Source organism: Bicyclus anynana, chromosome Z (genome assembly GCF_947172395.1).
Source record: "Bicyclus anynana chromosome Z, ilBicAnyn1.1, whole genome shotgun sequence".
NCBI lineage: Eukaryota > Metazoa > Arthropoda > Insecta > Lepidoptera > Nymphalidae > Bicyclus > Bicyclus anynana.
The window spans coordinates 3893974-3921539 of NC_069110.1; the positions used below are offsets into that span (position 1 = coordinate 3893974).

The following is a 27566-nucleotide window of genomic DNA, read 5'->3' on the forward strand; positions in this document are numbered from 1 at the left end:
GAGAAATTGAATAAGGATTTAATTATTGGAGCTAGTAGGTTAATGAGAGGAATAATCATCTTCCGACTAATGCAGTCAGTACCAATAGCATCAGAGTTGACCTCACGAATACTTCTCTCAACATCACTATCAGTGACTTGACAGAAAATAAAAGCAGGATCATCAGAAGTGGGTAAAGCTAGTAAATTATTTTTAGTAGTAAGTTTAGTGGCGTCATCAATGACGCAAGTAGAGGAAAAGTGGCTATTAAGCTGATTTAAATTTATGTTGAAGGAGCTATTATTTTGACGCGCTTTCCCAACTCCTAGAGACTTAAGAAATGTCCACACTCGACCTGAATCTTCTTCTTCGAGTATGGATTTGTGGATAGGGTACTGACTGTCTGTAAATTTTAGATATAAATAAATGTATTTTGTTTTCTTTCTATTCTTTCTTTTTCGTTGGTTGTGTGGTTAACTTAATCTGCAGTGGACCTAAGCACCAAATTCCATCTACTAGGAGCATGAACCTAGCCCTACAGTTGGAACCAGCGGGCGATGGAACGAGCTATATTAGGAGTATCTGTCCGTGATCGAATCAGAAATGAGGAGATCAGTGTGGAGTAAGGGCAGCGTAGAACTATCGTAGGATTAGCGTAGTGGTAGGATAGGTAGGATCGTCCCCAGAAGCTGATCTAGTTTTGTAAATTATTCAAATGACGATCTTCTGTTATATATTCAGTCAGTAAATTGGATATACGTACAACAATACACATACTTTGCGCTGAGGGCACAAAAATGTTAAACTAAAACGGGTAAACCCGGTAAACTGACAGCTTTATATATTACTAGCGGACGCCCGCGACTTCGTCCGCGTGAAATTTAGTTTTTCACAAATCCCTCGGGAACAATGGATTTTTCCGAGACGAAAAGTGCTATAAGCTTATGTGTTAATCCAGAGTAAAATTCTATTTCCATTCAAAATTTCAGCCAAATCGGTTCAGTAGTTGCGGCGTTAAAGAGTAACAAACACCCAAACATACAAACTTTCGCGTTTATAATATTAGTAGGATTCACAAATATCACATCACAAACACTTTGATTTAGTGTGTGTGTATGTGAAAATCCCCATCACTAATATTTTCCAGTTGTGGAAATCGAACCCACGGCCACAGAAATGGATGCTGAAAGCTGGGACACATCAAACCGCTATGTAGGAGTATAATAGTGGGTACTTGTATAATCTATACTAATATTTTAGAGATGAAAGATTTGATTGTTTGTTTGTTTGCATTGAATAGGTCAATTACTAAACCGAATTGGAAAATTCTTTCATAGGTGGGAACGGAACGGAAAGGACGTGGGTGATGATTCAATAAATTCAGTCAGTTTCGATAAATGCCATTTATTTTTAATAATTAATAATATAAGTAGGGTTTATTTATAATAATTAATTTGTAAGACATTGGTTTAAGCATTAGTAAGTAAGGGCAACCTGATTTAAACTTTATGACGTGTCGGAAGTTAGCCGCGAGTAACACAGCGCGTGTATTTCATAAAATACACAAAACTCATGACGCGCGTGGCGACTGCGGGTGGGAGAGAGACAGCTCTGTGTTGTGGCTCATCCATAACGATTTGGATTGCGGATCATACCGCACGATGTTCCGAGACGTCATTAAATTTGAATCGGCGCTGTATGCGACTTATAAATATAAATATTTGAAATTTTAAATATAAATGAAAAATATTGAAGTTTATTCCTTTAGACACAATTATGATTTACATAATATATATTATTTTATACATTTATAAATAATAAATATATAAAATTATATAATTCCGATAGTCCTGAAGGAATAAACTCCAATATCATGGGTGAGATGATACACACATTTTTTCTTCACACTCATATTTCTATAACATTGATTTATTAAAATTATCTATTTAATGAATATTTTGAAAAGAAATAGCCGCACAAGCGTACAAGCGTATATCATCGATATAAAATAGGAATCTCTACACAGCGAGCGAGACACTATTTTATAACTATACGCTATATTAATATTGTCAAGAAAGTATCTAACGATTAAACTTCGTACTATACTTTTAGTTGTAATATATCATTACAGTATTATTTTCTTAGGGTGTAACACTTTATGTAACTTAAGCCTACTTCATTGACAATATTAAGTATAAATGATTTTATACTTAAAGATCAAACGAACTCGATCGATCGTTCGATCATAATTATATGATCAGCTCACTCGACTCGATTTAAGTTAACATATTGTAGAAGTGTTTTCAAGGTTAAAATGAATTTAATTTTGAAGTTTTTATTAAATCTGGATTTTTTATAATTATTTCAATATTCTCAAATATTTTTGTAAGACAATCAATAGTAAATGGAATAGAAGGATCTAAATAATTAATTTGTTTTTCTTTACAATCCAGCCTTGCCTCAAAACACCCATCGTATTGTTGATACGTGTTATTTTTATTTTATTTTTTATTCTTTACAAGTTAGCCCTTGACTACATTCTCACCTGATGGTAAATGATGATGGAATCTAGGGTGGAAGCGGGCTAACTTGTTCGGAGGAGGATGAAAATCCACACACCTTTCAGTTTCTACACGGCATCGTACCGGAACACTAAATCGCGGTACGTTTGGGTTGCCATGTTGCTTTGAAAATTTCCTATTATCTTTAAAAAACTGTGTCATAGGCTGTATGTAGCATAGGATACAATATGTTACCATAAAATCGGGTCGAGTGAAGCTGAGAAATATAATATAAAATAGTTTACTATTTCGTTCTCCAAAATAGTATAAAATCATTGATTGCGCGTGTGCGAGGAACCTTAGTTATTTAGGAGCGTCCATATCTGATTTCTGTCAGCCACCGACTCTACACAGGCCATATGCGATATATAACGCAGGCTCAGTGTGCCCAAGTGTGTCGTTACGTACACATAGATATAATAATTTATTCATCACACTAGGCTGCCAATACACTAAGCGACGAGACTGCAAGGTGTTATCTAATAAATAGGGCACTAATTTAGGACGCAAAAGTTCAATGGTTATATGTATATACTCAGAGGCACATTACCCACCCACTTTAATATGACGCAAGTCATTAAAGTGGGCGGAAAATTGTGCCTGTAAGTTTTTTTTTTTTTTTGTTTTTAATTTTTTTTTAATTTTTCGTGTGACTAGCAGCATTGAAATATTTTGACTTAATTACTTGCTCGTAATTACAATTCCTAAATTGAGTTATTGCCCTATTTATTAAAGTGTAGTTTTATCGATTTAAATTTTTAGAAAAAAAACCACCTTTCAGCCTTTGGGCAGAGCGTTCATTGATTTGTCTGATGATGTGAACAAATTGTTCAATAGATATATTATAATTAAAGATTAGCAGTAAATCGTAGAACGCTAATAGTCGGCAGCTCACATTACGCCAGATATGTTGCAAAATATATAGAAGCAGTACTGTAGCTGCTACACAAGAATAGGTATTCTTAGGCATTCTCTCAATTCATACAAAAATATACTACAGTGGAGATCCGTTTAACCTGACTCATTCGCATAAGGCTTTCGGAAAACGAAAATCCGGATAATCGAATGTATGTTAGCGTGACGCTTCTATGCTTCGATGAAGTCCTGGAAGTGAGTACATAGTAGTGTAGCGAGGTGCTTCATTTGCGAAGCTCGGATCGCTTGCGGTCCTTTGATTCGGCACAATAACCAATAACGATCGGAAGATGAGCGATGCCAGGCGACGTTGCACAAAGCGAAGCTAAGTTTGTGCCTACACTATCGTAATCGATCAATTCTGATCAACTTCGCGAGTAGTGTATTGAGGTTGTAGCTAGGGTTGCCAACATTTTTTCAGAAAAATACAGTATTTAACAGATTTAGTTATAAAAAAATATAGTACGCTTTAATAAAATAGGTATAGTATTCTAAGGAGTAAGCAAAAAATCAACATTTATTTAAAAAAAAAACAATATTTTTTTACTGTTGTTGCATTTCTAAAGATTAATTTGTTTGAAATAATAGTGTCATATGCTTTTTCACATCTGATTTTGAAATTTTTGAAAACCAAATGCTATTTTTTTTAATTTGTTTGTTTAATGTTTGAAACTCAGTAAGATAGACAAGTTCGGATAGGGTAGACGCTATTAAACGCATCTGTCGAAAACTAATTTTCATAAAGATTTAAAATTAAAATTTTGTTTCTCAGAGTTGAAAATATAGTATTTTTGCGTACTATATATTTCTTCAACAGTATAAAGTACGCAGATCCCAAATATAGTACAATACTATATATTATAATACGGTTGGCAACCCTAGTTGTAACAAAGTTTGGGCACACAATGGACAGGATGGCGACATGATGATCCCGATAACGTCGAGGTGGCGGACACGCAGTACTCGGGGTGATTATGTACCTACTAGATTTTTTTTTTAATATTGATAACTTTCCAATTTTCACGTACGTATATTTTTCCAATAAAACTCTTTGACATCACACCAGGCGAGAGAAATACGCGTCCCGCAATCCGGTTGTTAAAATAAAAATTCATAGAAAACAAATTGTGGTATGAACCTGCGCGCTGTTTACGTCACGACGCGTTTTTTTACGGATTGTAAGTGTCGTAGGCTCTCCTTAAGACCTCAGCAGCGCCACCGGGGGGTTTGAGCGAGCGCTGAATCATCGCCTGATGGGGCCCGAAGGCAGAAGCAGAGTAGATGGGCGGAACGACTCTAAGGACTTCTCCTCGGCATAGAGGTCACGAAACGTTGCGCTGTGTTGTATTCCCGTCGGGTGCGAAGGCAACTTGATAGTTCATCGTGCAACCGTCACCGTCACGTTCCGATCGCTATCGATAGAGAGATAGTGCTTTGCGTTGCGCCGTCGCTACGGATCAAAGCATTGTATACCACATCTGCGTTGCTATGACGCAGGTTGTCGTATTGCAGGATGACGACGCACGCGCCTTGTCGGCCGCAACGTAAAGCACCACGCTAATGGGGCACCGTTCTTATTTATGCCACTACGTCATATTTAGATATTAAATATGTTTCGATCCGGATAATCACGAATCCGTATAAACGATGCGTTACGGAAAATCGGGTCTCCACTGTTTAAATCGTGTCACACATCTTTACAAAAATATATTTAGCTTGAAAAAGCTAAAAAAATAAACCGGTTGTGTTGATTGCACAGCTGCTCAAAGTCAGAAAGTGCTACCAACTTTTCACCGAGGTATGCTTTGTACAAAGTTATTTGTCGTTTATTTAATTGGAATTACTTTTGAACTATGGAATTAAGGAACATTACTTGCAATCAAATTGCTTGTAATTAAAATTATAATTAATTGAAAAAAAAAAAAAAATAATATCGAAGTTTTAATATAAATAGGTAAGGATGCCAGGTTCGGGAGAGTTTATATTATGTATTCATTATTTCGTCATTTTTCGACAAGGCAAACAAGTTGGAAGAGAAAATAAACCCTTAACCATATTTGGTTCCACTCACTTTCACTCTTCTTACTTTGATTAAATATTAAGTACTACTAAGCTATAATCTCTCATTCACAATAAAAACAATGTAATTATAATACGTAGGTACATAAATATAACATAATCAAAACAAAATTTACCGTTTAATAAATAAAGATAACGTTTAAATTATAATACATCGTATTAAGTATAACTCGTGAAATGCAATTTATTGTTGATTGATACCTATTGAATTATAACAATGTATTGTTTTAAAATAGTCGTTCATGTAAAACATTTTGACTTAAATATATTTTATCTTAACAATCAACTGAACTTTCAGTAATACGTAATCCGTTGAAAAGCGTAGCTCTTCAACCATCATTTCATTGAGCAGTATTTAATCATTATAGACTTTGTAGCTCCCAACAATTATAAAATGTTTTACATCGATTGCAACGACTTTATAAGTTTATACATTCATAAAATATACGTATTCTTCATTAAAGTACGAATATTCGAAATGTTTAAACCGAATTCGAATATAAAAAAATATCGAATATTCGAAATATAGATAGGTACTCAAACAAGTAGATTTCCATGTAATAAATAAAAGATATATGTTTATAATAATCTCACATTCAAAAGTTTAGAGCAAGCGCGCATGAAAATGAGTACTTACCTATATATTTGAATCTCTTATAGTATGTATATTTATAGAACTATAATATATCGCTCCTTAATATCAAATTATATGTATAAAAACAAACTATAGGTACTTAAACGCAAACGAAATTATAGGAAAGTAGAAATTATTTTATAAGTATAAGGGTATTTTTTTAATAAGTAAAACATTAAGTATATAAACTTATAAGTATAATAAATAGAGAATAATAAATTTAATATTTTATAAACTGTTTTTTTCGGGAAGTCTGTTAGGCTTTGGATGTAGTGGTAAGATGTTAGACATAGACAATATACGCATAGGTGTAATCGTAATCAGAAAATGCTAAAGCTAACCTTCGAATGTTTACAATTAAACGCTGGTCTGTACACTCACATCCAAGACCAAAAAGACTTCTAAAAGTACACATTGTAGAGTTTTATTACAAGCTTTGATGGTATCGTATGTATGAAATAGTATTTAATCGCAAGTATTTATATATGTTAAGTAGACACCGATCAATTGGCCACAGACCGGGCCGGTACAACTAATTGCAACCAAGTTACGTACTCAAAACTCATCTATCGGCGAAGACACATAGCTTCTAGTTGCTAGGTAATGTATGCAGCGCCGTAGCGTTACGTATCGTGTATGAAGTTTCATAGAAAGGATACTGGAGGTGTTCGCGTTGTAAGATGAGTTCTAAGCTTAAGAGCGCTTGCACACTAGTTCTGTGCCGACCGGTCAGCCAGTATAGCGTAGGCTGAACAACAACTGCAGCAGCAAGATAATGGCTTGACGACCAGTCGTCATGATCACGGACGCAAAATGTGGCCGCAGGCAATCAGTAGCTTTTGTGACCACGGTCATCGACTAGTAGTGCGCTAAGGTGTCTTAATTTTTACTTTGTCATGTAAAATGCAAGGTTTGTTGCCGCTGTTCGAGCCTTGATACACTATGTAACACCAAAATAGTTCACTTAAAATAATATTCAGTGTTCTGATCTCTATACGTTTTTCACATTTCTTGCAGCTAGTCACACTGCTCGTAGTTTAGTTATTTGATTCAATTATATTTCCGTGGTTAGGCATTTGTCTTCAGTGCCTTTGTCTTCATTTTTCCTTTGTCATGTCAATCCAAGGTTTGATGCCGCTGTTCGAGTCTTGATACACTATGCAACACAAACATAGTTCACTTAAAAGAATATTCAGTGTTCTGATCTCTATACGTTTTTCACATTTCTTGCAACTAGTCACACTGCTCGTAGTCTAGTTATTTGATTTATTTACATTTCCGTGGTTAGGCCGCTTTTCGAGCCATTAGTCCATGGTAGAGGGCCCCGCTGCTAGGGGGTCAAAAAAGCAAGTCTCGATCTGAAACAAAAAACATTAAAAAATTAAATACGATATTACAGTATCTTTTGTAAAGTATTTTAAATGTGATTGGAAAGGTAACGGCACCGGAGCGCAGAGTACGGATGATCATATGTTTAAAACATAGATAAATAGAATATCTAAATTATTTATACCCTACCCCTACCCTACCCTTACCTTACCCCCCTACCCTACCCTACCCTACCCTACCCTACCCTACCCCTACCCTACCCCTACCCTACCCCTACCCTACCCCCCTACCCTACCCCCCTACCCTACCCCTACCCTACTCCTACCCTACCCTACCCCTACCCTACCCCTACCCTACCCTACCCCTACCCTACCCCTACCCTACACCCCTACCCTACCCCCTACCCTACCCTACCCCTACTCTACCCTACCCCTACCCTACCCCTACCCTACCCCTACCCTACCTTACCCCTACCCTACCCCTACCCTACCCTACCCCTACCCTACCCCTACCTACCCCTACTCTACCCTACCCCACCCCTACCCTACCCCTACCCTACCCCTACCCTACCCCTACCCTACCTCTACCCTACCCCTACCCTACCCCTACCCTACCCTACCCCTACCCCACCCCTACCCTACCCCTACCCCTACTCTACCCCTACCCTACCCTACCCCTACCCTACCCCTACCCTACCCCTACAGGCAGTCTCAAGTATATGACTTATTTTTTTTTGAAGTATAAATGTAATTAATTTATAGTGATCACTTGTAGAAGTATGTTTGGGTATGCTCAAAAAACAGAGATCCCAATAATGGACTTGACAATAATACATTATTAAAATATCGACTCACAGTGTTAAAATTTTTAGTGTTAAAAAAGAACTCACCCCAATCAGCTGTGTCATATTCAGGACTTTCGCCACCAAGACCTCCTGCATGAATAGTTCTTCAGGCAAGGAAGGTACAGAGCGCGGCAAGTTGGTTCTCGATTTGAAATTCCTGTGCATTCGCAGAGCACACTCGCAGAAGATATACCGAAGAAGAATCAGCCTCAAATGTATGTCGCCCAAAAATGCGTAGAATATTGGATCTGAAATTTAATAAAACATTTCAATAAAAAAACACAACCGACTTCAAAACCTGAAAACGTACCTACTAAAAATTAAATTGCGCAAAATTACATTATAATATTATTATGTTCTACATCAAACTGATCGGTACGTTTTTAGGTTTTGAAGTCGGTTTTATTTTTTTATCACTTTTTTTATTTTAGTATAAATTATTCTTTCTTTCATGCTTTATCTCCCTTATATTCGACTATTCCTAAATCCTTTTTGCTTTTTGCTGATTGCTTCTACCATAAAGTGCAGCTATATAATGGTAAATTTTGTTATATACATATAAGCAATAAAATTTTCCAAAGATGTAAAGCATGTTGCTCTAAACCTTGGAAGGAATAGAGCTGTCTGACTTAGATTCAAACAAACTACTGAGTAGGCCACACAATTACGCATTCGGTAAATTCCATATCAAACTGATGCATCAGTATGACTAGTAGGTAGTGGTTATCCCATGTAAAGACTTCAGACATAATTACGTATTATTTTTGTATGAACTGAACATTGTGGCATATTGAACCGTGTGAAGTGAGCTCAGCAAATGGTAGCTACTGTAAGCCAATGAGAAGTTGCCTTAATTGTCCTTCGTCGTCTTCGACAGACAGCTAATGATAGTAACAACCAATCTAGTGGAAAGTTCTTATCAATACAAATTACTGAAGCCCAAGCACAAGGTAGCTACTGTAAGCCGTTAAGGAGTTCCTTTATTTGTCCTTCGTATTCATCACCAGACCGTTTCATTCATCATCAATACAAATTAATCAAGACCAAACACAAGTTAAGCCCAAACAGAGGGTATAATGGGAGGTAGAACCAGTCAGCTTCTCCAACTGCCAACCTCACCTGCTCGTGATGCACCCTGCAGGTTGACCGACGAGGCTCTGGCGACCGACTAATGGCGGTATAACTATTCTTACCTGGCTGGATTTTTATAAATGGCTCAGGCTGGTCGGGCAGCAGCGACACCGGTGCGGAAAAATCCAGCCCTGCGAATGACTTTACCTATTCGTAATCTCAAAAGTAGTTTCGTGGCCTCATTCATGAACGTATCGCGTAGAGAGACGCATCGTTGCCAAGTGGTTATGTCGATAGTATAAACGTCACAGGCATTACACAAGCCGGCTATTGGGTTGTGTAAAAAAAGAGTAAAGATGCTCCCTTGGTTTTTCCTATCTGCAAAAGACAAATATTCTTAGTATCATCATCATCATCATCCAATAGACGTCATGTGCTGAAGGTAAGATTTTTGTAGGGAACTTTCTAGCACAGTCTTCAGCCATCGTCATCCAGTGACTATCTGCGACTCGCTTGATGTCCTGAACTTCCACCAAGTAATCATCATTATCAACCCATATTCGGCTCACTGCTGAGCTCGAGTCTCCTCTCACAATTAGAGGGATTAGGCCAATAGTCCACCTGGATACTACGGACTAGCCCAATGCGGATTAGCGGACTTCACACACGCAGATAATTGAGAAAATTCTCTGGTATGCAGGTTTCCTCACGGTGTTTTTTCTTAACCGTTTGAGACATGAGATATTTAGTTTCTTAAAATGCACACAACTGAAAAGAACTGAAAGAGGTACATGCCTCGGATCGGATTCGAACCAACACTCTCCGGAATCGGAGGCAGAGGCTATCGCGGCTCACTCACCAAGTAATGTCTGTTTCTATTCAAAATACTTTGCTATCCAAAACAAGGTCTAGATTCACTTACCAACGAGGGTGGATGGAACCGATAGAGGCGACATCAAAATAATTAGAGGTTGACCGAAAATTCTAGGAATGTGTTGAAAAGCATAGGAATTGTCAGAATCAACAATAATAAAAAGCGGCTTCCTTGTAAACGGGTGCAAGTCTCCAGGGTACAGGATTTGCGCTTCTTTGCTTTTGGGCACAGAGCCTTTGCCTTCCCTATTGTATTCTCTATAAATGTCCGACTTTGATGTCGTTATAACACCACCGACGTCATAACCATCTGGAAAAAAATATATTGATATATTATACAGTAGCGACATGTAAAAAAAAGATAAATAATAATAGTAAATGCTCAGACTGTATATCTTTAGTTTTTATATTACAAATCACATAATGTAAATTGATTAGAGTAAAATAATATTGTTAGACCAAGATAACTTAGGGCGGGGGCACACGGTGCGTTGCAGTAGCTGTGCGACGACTGGACTGGCAACCACCGAGACGAGGCGGGGAGGGGTGAATGCGTTGCGACGTCGGAGCGGCACCGCTCAGTTGTTTATGCGTCACAACATTACTTTATTAAGAGCGCGCAGCGCGTCGGTACGATATAGATAAAATTCGAAGCTCAAGCGAGACGCCGAATTATGACTTTCACGTGAGTGAAAAGCACGAAGCGATTGATGCGCGACGCAAATTTTATGACGTGAGCGCCAAAACCATTTTTACCTAATTGCAAGTAAATTAAACAACATAACGAAAAAAAAATGGCCATGTTCCTAATACCTAATTTTCTATACAAAACAAAAATTCAAGAAAATAAGTTTGCTTCTCCTGAGATTGAAAGCAAAATGTGAGCAAAACATGTATTTTTCAAAAAAATAAACTATCGAGAAAAGTTTTACAAATTGTGTGTATAGTCATAACAAAGCTAACACTTTGAAATATCATTTACCCAAATATCAGGCTCCTAACTTTTCCAGAATCTGAGATCCAGAACCAGTTGTAACCACCAAATTACATATTGCACACTCTTAACAGACTGGCGAACGCTGCTACGGCGCCGCTGCGATATAAAAACCGCAACGCGTCGTGAGCCACCGCACTTACCTAATCCACCAGTTACCTAATTCTGATTGTATTCATTTACTTATTTACAGACCGGAAAATGGAGTGTCAGTTAACCTTGAACTTTAGACTAAGTTCAATGAGTTGTTGAGGGCTATTATACCCGGCGTTAGCTTTTAGTGTTTTCTGTTTTGTGATTATCCCCAATTGCCAAAGGCAGCGAAAGTATGTTAATCCCTTCGTTATACTTGTAATGAGTTTTTTTATAATTATATATTTTACAAAAATGCTGAGCAAATGCACACTGGATCAATGGATAATTGGACATTCACAAGGCATACAAGAGGCAACGCTTAGGTAGAGTCAACCTTAAAAGGATTAGATTACCGGTTTCTTGAAAATTATAACTGTGTATACAACATCCCTATTGTTTTATTTAGCACAATAAAAATAATCGATTAATAATAAATGCTTACAGTCTTCTACGTGCTTATTCTGTGGAAAAGAGTGCCCATTGGCGGATATATAAACAAGTAAAGCACTATTTGGTGGTAGATCATTGCAACTGCTTGCCAAATAAATTAATACTTGATTTGCAGATGGTTTAAAGAGAAGAAACTTGTGTGGATTGATGTGCCTTCCCTCATCTTCGTCGATAATTCCTACAACAAATATAATGGACAATATATAATAACAAGTTAAATGTTTTGTAAAAAGTTCCTGTAAACTTACACATTTCACACATTTACGCATAGATAAAAAAGCACGCTTTTTTAAAATATTTAAATTTGTGGTAGGGGATTTGTAGGGGTGGGGTAGGGGTATAGTAGAGGTAGGGTTAGGGGTAGGATATTCGCTATAGCACTAAGCAAAATTACTACAATAATATAATCGCTGCTCTGCAATACAAATTCGCAAGCAATAATCAATTATTATTTATATTGAAAACAAAGCCAGATTAGTTACACCATTAACAACTTTGAAAAGGGTGAAGGAATATGGATGAAATTTGACAGAGAAGTAGATTGTAGTATGGAATCACACATGATACTTATTACATCAGAAAACAGGATAAACACAGTTAAAGTAAGCAATAATCACAAGGCACAGCTACTTGGTACAAAATTGAATAGTAGTAAAATTCGCCTTTAAATATATCATTTAAAAGAGATGAAATATTATAAAGATTTAAAGATTCACAAAATTATATTACTGTAATATCTGTCGGCTTTTGTCTTATATCTAAATCTAAATTAACAAATATTATATTTGTTCTACAAAATGTACGATCAAAGTATTGTTTAATAAAAATTTCTCTTCCCGTCTCTCGTCCCGCGAAAAATTACAGGAATTCAAACGTTGGGAAGATAACATGAAAAGAATAGCCGCTCCAGAACGGAAATGCATCGCCAAGGACTTAACAAAAAGGATAGCCTTGGAGGAGGAAGGACAAACTGTATAATAAAATATTTAGCTCAGTTAATACTAAATAAGATTTAATAAAGTTAGCAATGTAAAAACTTTATACAGTATAAAGTGTAAATAGTTATTACGCAATTCATAAATAGCTACATTGTCCGATAAATTGCGGTATACCAGTCCTATCATTGTACCTGCTATCCCTTAAAGCTATCGCAATTGAGAATTTTTGTAAATATAAATGTTGGGCTTCTCGACAAGACGAAGCTGTACAAGGAAAACTTGTAAGGTTATTTTTTGTTAAAAATGTTTCTCGTATCCCAGACTGTGTTAGGAGAGTTAGTTCGCTATAAAATATTTTACAAACCTCGAGACGCGTTCTTGAGTGGTTCACATGCAGTTGTGATATCACACCTCTGTTTATCCTTAGGTGACCCACCGGATGAATTTCTGGGTGGCACGTGAACTTCCCATTCTAAATTTTGCACCATCCTGAACATATCTATCGTGAGTTCGGAGAATTTCACCAGTTGTGTACCACTACCTATTATTATCGCATCTTGAAGAGTCAAATACATTTGTGCAGTCCGTTCCAATTGTGGCACAGATAGGTAATTAATTCGTCCACTTGAAAAACATATTTACTAATTAGTTACGTAGAGAAACAATTTAAAAAGGTTATTTGTAAGGAGTAGGTTTTCAGTAACATATACAGTTGTGTAGTCCGTTCCAATAGTGGCTTGTGGCACAGATAGGTAATTAATTCGTCCACTTCAAAAACATATTAGTTACGTAGAGAAACAATTTAAAAAGGTGGCCCTTATTTGTCTACTTATTTGTAAGGAGTAGATCTACAGTAACTTTGCTAGGGAGGTATGTTGCTAGTCACGGATGAATACCGTAAAGCCGGATTTATATTTATCTGACGTGTCGTGTTGTAACGCATCAGAACAGAATCGGTATTATACATTATGTATGGCAACGTTTACACTTATGTGGTGTGACATGTCGTGATGGATTCAGATGCGTCACAACACGACACGTCAGACAAATATAAATCCGGCTTAATTCAGAAGAAACGATTCAGTTATGTTATGTTACCTAGGATCATTCTGTTAAAATAGCGCATAAGCTAACCACTTAATTTGTATAATATTAAAACAAAATCAAAAATACGTTTTAATTAAAACAAATAATTTAAAGACTACACTAAATTTTAACTTGGGTAAATTAAACTAGTCTAAAAATCATAAATTTAGAACGATAGCTGCAGCGTAAGTTATTAATAATAAATGAAATGTTCACACATTTAACTTACCCAATTTAAATTTAGTATATTTGTCTTTTTTATTTCTATAATAATTATGTAGTTTATATAATAGGTTTAGGTAGTCAATTTAAGTAAGTAGTTTTAATAATCGATATAAATCGTTAGATGGGCTCCTCCATACTAAATAACGCACAATTTTATGTTATTTCCTGTCATATCGTGTTCATTTTGGAAGTGTAAAAACACAAGCCACAACATAAATAACGAGAAATGTGTTAAGAGTGATGACGTACTCAATGTACGAAACCAATGACAATTCCGCGACGCTTTGAGGCCCATCTAACGATCTACGATCGATGGTTTTAATGTTATTTAATAATAAACTTCTCTTTATGAGTAAATTAAATTAAACACTAGTTACCCAATGGTCACCACTCTGTTTCTATCGATAGGGTCAATGACAGTTACTCCGGGTTCGGCAACCAAGAACGCTTTAACCTCGGCCAAAACGTTAAACCACTCCACTTGGTCCGTCGGATCGTATACATGACCATACGCAACCACTTGTTTGTCCAGTTCAGCCACCAATTCATCGATAATAACAGGTTGTTGTAAAAGTATAGCAACCACAATGAATCTGGCGTAGTACCGAAGTTTTTTGACCATCAGCTCACATCTTAGCTCTTTGCTGGCTAAATGATAGTAATGCCTTCCTCTTATAGCGGAATAGAAGGAATACGATTCCACTAAGTAAGCCGTGTCACTGGTACGTAAGCTGCAAATAAAGTGATTGTATATTTAACTAGGTCTACCTATGAAAGAATAGTTAGTCAGCTAACTATGGGCCTTATTAGAAGGCTAAAAGTCACTCAGCGGGCGGTGGAGTGAGCTATGCTTGGAGTTTCTCTGCGTGATCGAATCAGGAATGAGGAGATCCTCAGACGAACCAAAGTCACTGACATAGCTCAGCGAGTCGCGAAGCTGAAGTGGCAATGGGGGGGCCAGCTGATGGACGTTGGGTTTCCAAGGTGCTGGAATGGCGACCCCGCACTAGGTGGACCGAGGATATCAAGCGGGTTGGGAGCCGCTGGATGCTGGCGGCTCGAGCTCGTTGTGCTTGGAGGTCTATGCAAGAGGCCTATGTCCAGCAGTGGACGTAAGGTAAGGTATAAAAGAATAAAACCTAAAAAAAAAGCTTAAAATTATGGCTTACTAATAATGGTAATAAAGCTGCCCTATCTTCGACGCAATTTCTCCGATCTGCCATCTTTTTAATCCATAACGAGTGTCGAGCAGCAGACGATGTTGTTGTTGATACTTCCACAGTTTAGAGTAAATGTCGAAAGTACGGCCAAAGTGGACGTGCCATTGCTTATGTCCGTGCGGTGGCAGTTCCCTGTGTATAAAAAATGCAATTGAAGTGTCCGTTTGTAATATTAAATTCTGAGTGTATCTCTACTGAAATGCTTATTTACTAAGTTTTATCGAGCTAATATATCACACCGTAACGTACTAATTGATTATGAAATACGGCTAAAACTCACGTGTTACAACGTAGGAGTATGCCCTACAAGTTTGGTTCGTGCCGCGTTGCAAGAACCAGCTCATGACTAACGGCCCCGTATGGGTTCGTAACTACTCGGGCATACTCCGACGTAGTATCACGTGAGTTTCAACCGTATTTCATAATCAATTAATATGAATAACGCTCACGATAGTTTAAATTCTAAAATACTAGGCTAGGATAAATTTTATGCTATAAATAAAATAAATATTTGAATTATCTATCTACGTTCATATTATATGGTTAAAACATTGTTGAACAGAAGGTAGCGATCAAAAGTTCGTAATTTTTGGTATTTTTTAAAAACCTTAACTACGTATACACTTACCTTAGGCCATTGAACAATTGCTTTGACTTTTCTAGCAAGTGGCAGAATTCAATAATTATTTTCCTTTCTTGATCAGTCACGGGAGTCATCATTTATTATATTGATTGTAATTCTAATGAAGATCTTAGTAAATATTTGTAATAAGTAAACAATTTTGGAACATATTTTGGATTCGCTGATAGATTTATAACTACTTGGGCGTTTAAAGAAATGTCTCTTGCTCTGTATCAGGCAAGTCACTGCTTATAATATTTGCTTGGCTTATATCTTTAAGAATCTCATGTTTAGATTTTATGTTTAACATAACAACCATTTCGAAGTCATTATTTACAAGCTTTTTTTCTACAGCGACATTGACTGGTCCAACGAAGGTCTTAGCAGCAATCAATCGAAGCGTCGCTAGTACATCACTATATCGGCCTGCAGGTGGTGTTTGTGGTGCAGGTGACGGTGGTGGTGTTGAAGATAGTGATCTAGGTGGTGCAGGTGATGCTGGTGGTGTAGGTGATGGTGGCGGTGGAGTAGTTTGGGTACTTATTTCGTATTTTATAGGCTTTTCGTCACGAACATGTTCAATAATAACAGCGGTTGTGTCACGTTCAACGTCAGTTTTTAATACTTCATATAGATTGTCTTCTTCTACACGGCCTTTAGGTACAGTTTTCTTTTTTGATTCACCTGCCACTTTTTTTTCGGGATCCTTTTTTGCGATTACTTCATAGCTTTCTGTTTTGGAATCGATTAGATCGTGGACTTCACGATATCTAGTTTTAACCTTGAATGGAGACGCTTCAGGCCCAGACCGTAATACTGTTTTTGTTTCGAACCTTTTGGTTAGTCGTTTTGATCTTGGGAGGAAACAGTCAAGTATTTTGTATTTCAGGTCGGGGTTTGTCCTTTTCAAATCTTCTAAGGCGTCTTCGTATTGCGATTTAACATAAGCGTCTTGATCTACGTCCCTGTCTTCTAGAGACAAACATTGTTTGTAATTGAACTTTTTTTCTGGAACAAAAAATATTTCCTATTGAAAAAGCTACCTTATGCTAATTTGAAGTACACGTTGCGATAAACATGTTTGAAATAAAAAAAAATACAGACAAATGCTAGTCAGACTCGCCCACTAAGGGTGTAAGAAAAATATTTCAGAAATCGAATTTTAGGGATCTCCTGTTTTTAAGATTTAGTTACAAATAAATGTACAGTTTGAAAATTCAAATTTCACAGCAAATTGATTCCCATCAGAATATCAAAATATGAATTTGTGCAGGATAAAATACTTTTTTTACGTAAGCTTAAAAGTTCGGTTTTTTGACGGCCTCCGTGGCGCAGTGGTATATATTAAAAGCTGTAAAAACCTGTAAACATTTATCTAAAATAAAAACCTCCGTATGAATTTGTTGTTACGATTTCAATAGTGTATCTAAATTTTTTTAAACATATGGAGAGCCACATTTTCAGCGAGTAACTTTATATTATCCACAAAGACCGATTTGAATGAGAATTACGCGGGTGAAGCTGTGGGGTTTCCGCTGGTTGCTATTAAATAACACTGCACCAAGAATATTTGCTAGAAACACGTCCTACTCCAAACAGAATACCATCTGCTTTGTCTGGAATCTTTATTAAACAAGCTCACTTTAAAAAAATAAATGTAATTGGTTTTGCAAAATTATTAACTTATTAAATACTAGCCGCCGCCGCGCGGTTTCACTCGCGTGGTTCCCGTTCCCGTAAGAATACGGAGATACTATATAAGCAAATAGTCTTCATCGTTCATCGCTATCTAGCACTGAAAGAATTTTTCAAATCGGAGTAGTAGTTCTTGAGATTAGCGCGTTCAATCAAACAAGCTTTATAATATTAGTATAGATGCGTATTATTAATTAAAATTTGAAGTCAGAACAAGCGATTGTTTCCCATCTATCACACAAAATTCCTTATAATTTAAATAACATACCATTATTTTACTTTATAATACATTACTTTTTAAAAAAGAAAAATAAACTCATATCGTATATTTATTTCATCAATATAGCTTTACAAAAGTAATGTTGCTTGGCGGCAGAGATAAATATTCAATGCCTCTATTAAAACCTATCACCTGTGCAGAGTTATCAGATACTAACTAGATGATATTCAAACAGCGACGTAACACCCTGTATACTCTCACGAGGGCTCCGGTCATTCGCCTTCACTTGCTTATATACTCTACTAGCAGACCCGGTCAATCTTCGCTTTGACTTATGTGCACTTCTTCCTTATCCCTACATTAACCTACTCTACCCCTACCCTACCCCTACTCTACGCCCAACCCTACCCCTACCCTACCCCTCCCTACCCTAATCATTTGTCATTAATTCTGAACGCACGTAAAATGTCAATCATTACATAGTCAGTATAGTATTTGACAGGATGGACAACAAATGTTTGACAGGTATTAAACAAAGTAACATTTATGGAAAATTATTTATCTTTTATAGTTATTTATTCGTCTAGTTTTCATTGTTTGTAAGATGTATTCTGCTATTCTTGGCGGAGACAAATCCAACGAATCAAAAACCATGAAAATCGGTCCAGCAGATCTCGAGTTATAAGTGTTGTAACAAACCCGACTTTCTTTTATATATATATATATATATAGATATATAGCCTATTTTAGCGGTCACGTTATGGTCTAAGATCGAATTAGAAATATATACCTTTTCTGTTATTCATTAGTACTACGAAATAAATGATAGATGTTCACAGTGACACATTTCAAATAGGTTGCCTAGTTGAATTGCGGCCAAACAAAACACATTTTTCATACAAAATCTAGAAAACCATGAACTACATCAAAGGCTAGCTCATACAGTAAAATTATGCATAAAATAAGCTTTCAGTTGTTATATTAGACGACTAAATAACTGATGAGGGTATATAATAGTACATTATGATACAAGTGCGGTTAGTTGAAAATTACTGCCGAGGCAATATTGCACCTCGAGCCAAAGGCGAGAGCGGTAGTAAAGAAGCAGAGGCTGTAATTATCAAAGCGCACGTATGTCATACGACGTTTTATAACACATTTGCGACGAAACATACTTTGAACACACTTTCTGAAAATTAATTTGCATCTTTGCCTGTTTTCTCTATGATGAGATTTTGACACGCTTGTCATTTTTGCACAGATAACGAAGTGCGCACACCAGCGTTTGTTTTTTTAGACAAATGCACCAAAAACAGCTAGTATTACTAATAAAGTAGATTAATATTTTTGTGTTTCTGATACAGAGAAATAAATGGTTGACATTTATTGTCAAAATAATTAAAATTAAAGAATTAAACAGATAAATAAATGGTTGACATTTATTGTAAAAATTATTAAAATTAAAGAATTAAATGTTTTTCTATTATATTTTATCTCACAAAGTTAATTTTATTCATAAAAAGTTGAGCACTTTTCTGACATAAAAACTCTTTGCTAAGATTTCAGAAAGTACAGGGATAGGGTAGGGGTAGGGTAGGGGTAGGGTAGGGGTAGGGTAGGGGTAGGGTAGGGGTAGGGTAGGGTAGGGGTAGGGTAGGGGTAGGGTAGGGGTAGGGTAGGGGTAGGGTAGGGGTAGGGTAGGGGTAGGGTAGGGGTAGGGTAGGGGTAGGGTAGGGGTAGGGTAGGGGTAGGGTAGGGGTAGGGTAGAGGTAGGGTAGGGGTAGGGTAGGGGTAGGGTAGGGGTAGGGTAGGGGTAGGGTAGGGGTAGGGTAGGGGTAGGGTAGGGGTAGGGTAGGGGTAGGGTAGGGGTAGGGTAGGGGTAGGGTAGGGGTAGGGTAGGGGTAGGGTAGGGGTAGGGTAGGGGTAGGGTAGGGGTAGGGTAGGGGTAGGGTAGGGGTAGGGTAGGGGTAGGGTAGGGGTAGGGTAGGGGTAGGGTAGGGGTAGGGTAGGGGTAGGGTAGGGGTAGGGTAGGGGTAGGGTAGGGGTAGGGTAGGGGTAGGGTAGGGGTAGGGTAGGGGTAGGGTAGGGGTAGGGTAGGGGTAGGGTAGGGGTAGGGTAGGGGTAGGGTAGGGGTAGGGTAGGGGTAGGGTAGGGGTAGGGTAGGGGTAGGGTAGGGGTAGGGTAGGGGTAGGGTAGGGGTAGGGTAGGGGTAGGGTAGGGGTAGGGTAGCGGTAGGGTAGCGGTAGGGTAGCGGTAGGGTAGCGGTAGGGTAGCGGTAGGGTAGCGGTAGGGTAGCGGTAGGGTAGCGGTAGGGTAGGGGTAGGGTAGGGGTAGGGTAGGGGTAGGGTAGGGGTAGGGTAGGTTTATTTCTTTAAATAACAGATGAAGGTTTATATTTATTATGCCGGACCACGGACCTCTCGGGTATTTATTTCTGTAATTTCTATTAATAAATTTGATCATTAGTCAAATTTGAGTTTTCATTGAGATTCTCATTTTTACTTCCTAAACACACAAATCGACAAAGTAGACTATTTAGGTATAATTTGTTTAAAGAACTTTCGTTGTTAAATAAGACTAAATGAAATGAAGACAATTAGCTACATTTGTTCGCCTCAGTTTCGTCGCGCTAGGACGTGATAGTCTAATCATTGTTTTCAACATCAAAAAACTCTTCTACTAGTTTTTCCTCAATTTAATTTCATTTGTGCACAAAACTCAAGTTTTCTACGGCCAACACGATCTTACAACAAGAGTTAGTTTGACGGCCTCCGTGGCACAGTGGATTTACAAGACGGAGGTCCTGGATTCGATGCCCGGTTGGGCCAAGTGAGGTTTACTTAATTGATCCAGGTCTGCCTGGTGGGAGGCTTCGGCCGTGGCTAGTTACCAGCCTACCATCAAAGACGTAACGCCAAGCGATTTAGCGTTCCGGTACGATGTCGTGTTGAAACCGAAAGGGGTGTGGATTTTCATCCTCCTCCTTACAAGTTAGCCCGCTTCCATCTAAGACTACATCATCACTTACCATCAGGTGATATTGTAGTCAAGGACTAACTTGTAGAAAAAATACAATACTTCCATTTGAAACTTTCTAAGAAGCAGTTGCAGAAAGAAATTATTACTCTTCATTGTATGTTTTTACCGATGAAGTACTCTTCATCGGTAAAAACATACAATTTGCTAATAGATTCGACGCAAGGGTTAGCTGGAATGGCGACCTCGCACTAGTAAGCGCAGTGTTGGCCGACCTCCCACCAAGTGGACTGACGACATCAAGTGAGTCGCAGGGATTCGCTGGATGCAGGTGGCTCAGTATCGTGATGTTTGGAAGTCCCTACAAAAGGCCTATATCCTGCAGTGGACGTCCATCGGCTGATATGATGATGATGATGATGAAGGGGTAGCTATGCTTCTAGTAGCGGTCTACGCCGCTATATCACTGGTGGTCTACGCCGTAGCACGTAGCATCAGTCGCAGCGGTTGGCGTATCAGAAGAGCAGCTATTTTGTAGTGATTTATTTATAACTCTACAGTGTTAGACTCGAATTCATCTCTGTCTATCACTGTCTAACCCCATTCTACAGATAGAGAGAGATACAGGAAAATTAGAAGCTCTCTCTGTCGATTTATGAAAATATTGTTCTAAAATAGCGATACGACTAGTCAGACTGCTGGTTGATACTCGTATAAGAATTATTTACTATTGCTTTTACAATATGAATGTACATTTTTAGATAAAAAAAGTACAGGAAGTTGCATTCAACCCACTTGAAATTACAAAAATGTTTCCACTAAACTAAAAAGCGAAAAATAACATCGTTCTGCATCTTTGATCGTTCGAAGACGGTTTTCCATTTTTAGTGATAACATTTGTTACAAGTGTAAAATCAATATAAAGCATTTAGGTTATAAATACTGAAACGATGCTATTGTCATAGGATATGTACCTATGTACAATCGCAATTATAAAAAATAACTTACTCTTTACTTGCAATGCAAAATTTCACTTCCCGTTTACCGCTATAAAATATGAATATCCAAAAAAACACAAAATGTATCTTATCCGATGAGGAGTTACCCTATATTTCCATCGTCTTCATCATCAGACAGTTAATGATAGTCACAACCCATCTAGATGGAAAGTTCTCATCATTACAAATTAATTAAGCCAAACCAAAAGTTAACATCTCATCAAGCCGTTAAGATGAACCCCTAATGCCAGTCACAGCACATCCAGATGTAAAGTTCTCACCAATACAAATTATTCAAGCCCAAACACAAGGTAGATACTGTAAACCGTTGAGGAGTTCCCTTAACTGTCCTTTGTCTCCATCACCAGGCCCCCAATGACAGTCACAACCCATCTAGATGTGAAATTTTCATTAACACAACGTAGATTTTGTAAATCGTTGTGTGTCTCTCGCCTGTACCTGCCAGACCTTCCTTAAATTGTACTGCTTCAAAGTACTTAATGAAAAAACTAAGGAACGTACTGGCCGCCTCTACGACTTTTAAAACTTCCTAGCGATTTATATTTATTTTTATTTATTTCTATTTATTTTTCAGGATCCCATCATCAGATCCTGATTTCTTCATCATAATACCACCCTCCTCCTTTGTAACATAAAAAAAAAACATCAGAATCTAGTCGTAAGCGACGGAGTTATCCGCGATAACGCATAAAAAAAGATATGAAGTATGTACTCGTTAACGGTCGAATTGAGAAATCTCTTATTTTTCTTGAAGTCGGTTAAAAATGTGTCTAAGTTGTATCCTGATTGTACTGCAAGCCTTACCTTTGATTATTGTGCACGAGCATAAATTAAGCAACTATATTTACCCTATTGGGTTATGTATCTTTGCAATTTTTAGTCTATATTATTGTGGAAACTTTACTGGTTTCTTATCATTATCTAGTTATGTTAAAATTATGTCAGTTATATTAAGTAAAATGTACGCTCGTTTGTTTTCCATTAAAAATATATTAGAATTCCTATTAAAAAATCGAAAAATTCAAGAAAAAATAAATCATGAAATAAATGTATACTCCTGCATTACGTATAGAGCTTTGTTGACGATATCCCGGATCGCATACCATCAAATCAACGTTCCGGACAGGAATACGTCTAAGTTGGGTCCGTTTGAATAAAATAGAATGGTTTAAAAATGCGTCTCTATCTCCCTCGGTCACAAAATACTAACTTCCGGTGCATTCGTAATTTCTAAATGTTTAAAAACCTCACAGGTACTAACACGTAATTTGTAGCAAATTTAATAAGTTTTCATAAACATCACGGGAACCACGGCCACAGCCGAAGGCTCCCCAGTCAGACCTGGACCAATTAATAAAACCTCAATTGGTCCAGAGCCGGGGAATAAACCTAGGACCTCCGTCTTGTAATTCCACCGCGCATACCAATGCGCCACGGTGGCCGTCAAAACTATATGTAACTATCTCCAATAATGTCAATGCATAAGTTTAAGTAATGTGATCAAACGCGACTATTACACAAAGCTTATCATACTGTAGACGAATTTATTAAAGACAAAAATTCTTGGCCAATTGCCTATCTGCTTTCATCCGGCCCACTGCTGAGCTCGAGTCTCTTCTCAAAATGAGAGGGGTTAGGCCAATAGTCCATCACGCTGACCCAATGCGGATTGGCAGATTTCACACACGCAGAGAATTAAGAAAATTCTCTGGTGTGCAGGTTTCCTCACGATGTTTTCCTTCACCGTTTGAGACACGTGATATTTAATTTCTTAAAATGCACACAACTGAAAAGTTGAAGGTGCATGCCCTTGACCAGATTCGAACCCACGCCCTCCGAAATCCGAGGTAGAGCTCATATCCACTGGGATATCACGGCACTGCTTTTTCCATCTTCATACAAATATACTAAATTATTATTTCATGTAATGATAATTAACATTGATAAGAACGAGGCTTTTAAAAGTACATTTATTGAGTTTTATTGCGGGACTTCTCAACAGAACGTGCCTTCCCAACCGGCGGTAGAGTTTTTACAAATAATCAATATTGCTTGTAAAATTGTTGAAATGAATGAATTTTGATTCTGAGAACCCAAAAACTAAAATTTCCTTAAATTAAAAGCCTCTTTAAGTAATGGAACCTCCTGGACCTTCTTAAATTGGACTTGAGATCCTCCGATAGCCAAATTTATTGAGGCAAGCTAAGCCTAAGCTAAGGCTGAGGCTGAATGTTTGTCAGCCTACCTATCAGGTAAGTACGGCAGCTATTTACGGAGTTCGGGCTGTCGCCGTTTTAGAAGAAACAGGTTTCAAATGTCTAGACCCTCAACCGACCAAGTATTAAGTGTATTTCTTAAATATTGTTTTTTGACGGCCTCCGTGGCGCAGTGGTATCCGCGGTGGATTTACAAAACGGAGGTCCTGGGTTCGATCCCTGAGCCAATTGAGGTTTTCTTAATCGCAGGTCTGGCTGGTGGGAGGCTTAGGCCGTGGGTCGTTACCACCCTACCGATAAAGAAATGCCCCCCAGCGATTTACAGTTCCAGTACGATGTCGTGTAGAAACCGAAAGGGAATTTTTATCCTCCTCATAACAAGTTCTCTGCATGATCGAATCAGAAATGAGGAGATCCGCAGAAGAACCAAAGTCACCGACATAGCTCAACGAGTTGCGAAGCTGAAGTGGCAATGGGCGGGGCACATAGTTCGAAAAGCCGATGGACGTTGGGGTCCCAAAGTGCTGGAATGGCGACCCCGCACTAGTAAGCGCAGTGTTGGCCGACCCCCCACCAGGTGGACTGATGACATCAAGTGAGTCGCAGGGATTCGCTGGATGCAGGTGGCTCAGTATCGTGATGTTTGGAAGTCCCTACAAAAGGTCTATGTCCTGCAGTGGACGTCCATCGGCTGATATGATGATGATGATGATGATGATGATGATGATGATGATGATAACAAGTTAGCCCGCTTCCATCTTAGATTGCATCATCACTTACCATCAGGTGAGATTGTAGTCAAGAGCTAACGTGTAAAGAATAAAAAATAAAAGGAAATCATCAGTCGCCGTTCACTAAACTTTGCGGTAAGCCTTTTTCACCGCTAAAGATTTAAAGATAACCTAAGAGGTATCTGGTGACGGGTTGCCACGAAGTTAATGGCTTGGTGACTAAATACTTGATTTCGATTGGTACTCTGTGGAAAATATCAAAATATTACGTTACAATGTTGTGACAATATTACACAAAGCGTAATTAAACTTAAACAACAGTGATCGTCTTGGGAATGTGTAAGGTTCTCTCTAGCGAGCACAAGCCACTAGTTGCTCAACGCAACAAGTGGACGTATTATTAAATGTTATTCTAAGAATGTCTTGCTATTATACCGTGACTACTATTTGTTGCGCTTTGGTTTCGCTTGCAATTTTAAAACAGGATGACCGTTCAACCTTTTCGGTAAAAATATTTTTCTACTAGTTTTTTAATGGATACACAACAAGTTCTTTCATTTGATATCCATATTGAAAAAAGATATAGAAAAAGGACCCTGAATTGCGCCGTTTTGTAATAAAATGGCATTACTAGGAATAGCCGTGATAGCCCAATGGATATGACCTCTGCATCCGATTCCGACGGGTGTAGGTACGAATCCGGTCCGAGGCATGCACTTCCAACTTTTCAGTTGTGTGCATTTTAAGAAATCAAATATCACGTGTCTCAAACGGTGAAGGAAAAACATCGTGAGGAATCCTGCATACCAGAGAATTTTCTTAATACTCTGAGTGTATGAAATCTGACAATCCGCATTGGCCCAGCGTGGTGGACTATTGGCTTAACCGCTCTCATTCTGAGAGGAAACTCGAGCTCAGCAGTGAGCCGAATATGGGTTGATAATGATGACTGGAATAGGCCATGGAATTCCGGACCTTAGTGTCTCTGCCAGTCCTACTGTGTACCTTGAACTACAGGGTACTTTGGGTTTTATAAATATAATATATGTTTGGTTTTGTGCCAAATATTGTGTATTTGCGGGGAATTATATATTGCACCATTTTATTCTTAAGAGACCTGCAACTATTATTTGTATTGATACTTGTGACGACTATCGGATGCGACACGTTGAGACCGGCTTCGACGTTCCAAATATAAAGATAATCTGAGGATACAGAATAGGAAGAGCATTGAAAAAGTTTGAAGACAATAAATTGCTTGATCAAGACCCGTACCAGACTTTAATAGAAGTGGAAAATCAAAAATATAGATGATTCAACCGTTTCAAAACCATTTCAAAACGTTAGCATTTGGCGTCATATGAGTTGTAGCCAAAAGACGTCAAGTAGCGTTTTTTCACCTATGAATTACTTGCTTTAGTTTCAGAAAATTAAAGGTCCGTTGCATCGAATCCTGATTATTATTGAAAAGTGGATACAGTACGGCAATTATTTAAAGAAGATCACGGAGTCAAGCCTGGATTCGTCAACATGGTTAGCAAAATCATGTTTAGAAACTTCTTCTCTACATTTGATGGCTGATCCCATCAAATGTAGAGATGACATGGTGTTATTTATTACGAGCTGTTCAAAACCGAATAGAATATTACAATAGATCAGTAAAGACTTCAATTGAAACATTTACTGACATTAAAAGAAAGACGGTCTCCATTAAAGCATGGCAAAGTGATTTTGTTACATGAAAACGCTAGGACTAATGTTGCCTTACTAGCAAAAAGCTGACGCAAAACGCTAAAACGTTAAAGCTCTACCCCAACCGCAGCATTCACCGGACATATCTTTTTCCATATTTCGGTCCATAGCATATTATGCTCTGGTGAAGCAGTGCCCCCATTCATACAAAAATACCCAGAAGTGGGTTGACTCGTAGAAACCCTCAAATAATGAATAGGTGTTGACCTGAAATTCATATACCGCTCAGAAAATAAAGATCGCCAAAGACAGTGCTCTCCTAGCGGTGAACAATATTTTCAGTTCAATACAGCCTTTAAATAAAGTATTTGTTTTATCAAAACACAGCAGGATGGCCGCCGCTTGAAAAGGACCTTCAATAAAAAGATCCTTTTCAAGCGGCGGCAGATCAGATAAATGTGTCAACAGGGAGCGGATTTTCAATTACTAAACAAACAAGCAAGCTTAATAAAAACGTTGGTAAATTAACTATCATTGTTGTAATATATACTAATATTATAAAGCTGAACAGTTTGTTTGTTCGTTTGATTGAACGCGCTAATCTCAGGAACTACTGGTCCGATTTGAAAAATTTTTTCAGTGTTAGATAGCCCATTTATCAAGGAAGGTTATAAGCTATATTTTATCCCCGTATTCCTAAGGGAACGGGAACCACGCGGGTGATACCGCGCGCGGTCAGCTAGTACACTGTATATCGCTACATATATTTACAAAACACACTCATCAAACAAACTAAAAAAACATGCTTTAGCACGCACTAAAAATAACGATTGGATTTAAGTGAGGTGATAATTTTTTCGTATTCCATTCAGCAAACCCTTTCATTTAATACCCATATCATAGGTATGAATTTCAAATATCCAATCCGCCATCTTGGATGTCCGCTATATTGTATTTATGTTACGTCACTATTTTTTTCCGTATTCCTGACATCAAACCCTTTCATTCGATGCCCATATCATGGGGGTGCATTTCAAATAGCCTGTCCGCCATATTAGATTT

General features: G+C 37.9%; 1 protein-coding gene across 1 annotated transcript; it reads right to left on the reverse strand.

The window, feature by feature from the left end:
- Positions 1-1367: 1367 nt before the first annotated feature.
- On the reverse strand, positions 1368-16089 carry LOC112042887 (protein SCAI). The gene is made up of 9 exons (XM_024078073.2): positions 15962-16089; positions 15283-15465; positions 14491-14844; positions 13167-13426; positions 11857-12042; positions 10335-10595; positions 9620-9790; positions 8387-8589; positions 1368-7526 (listed from the first exon to the last, which is right to left on the reverse strand). The coding sequence occupies exons 1-9, from the start codon at positions 16051-16053 to the stop codon at positions 7473-7475; spliced, it is 1764 nt and encodes a 587-aa protein (XP_023933841.1). The 5' UTR covers positions 16054-16089; the 3' UTR covers positions 1368-7472.
- Positions 16090-27566: the final 11477 nt, after the last annotated feature.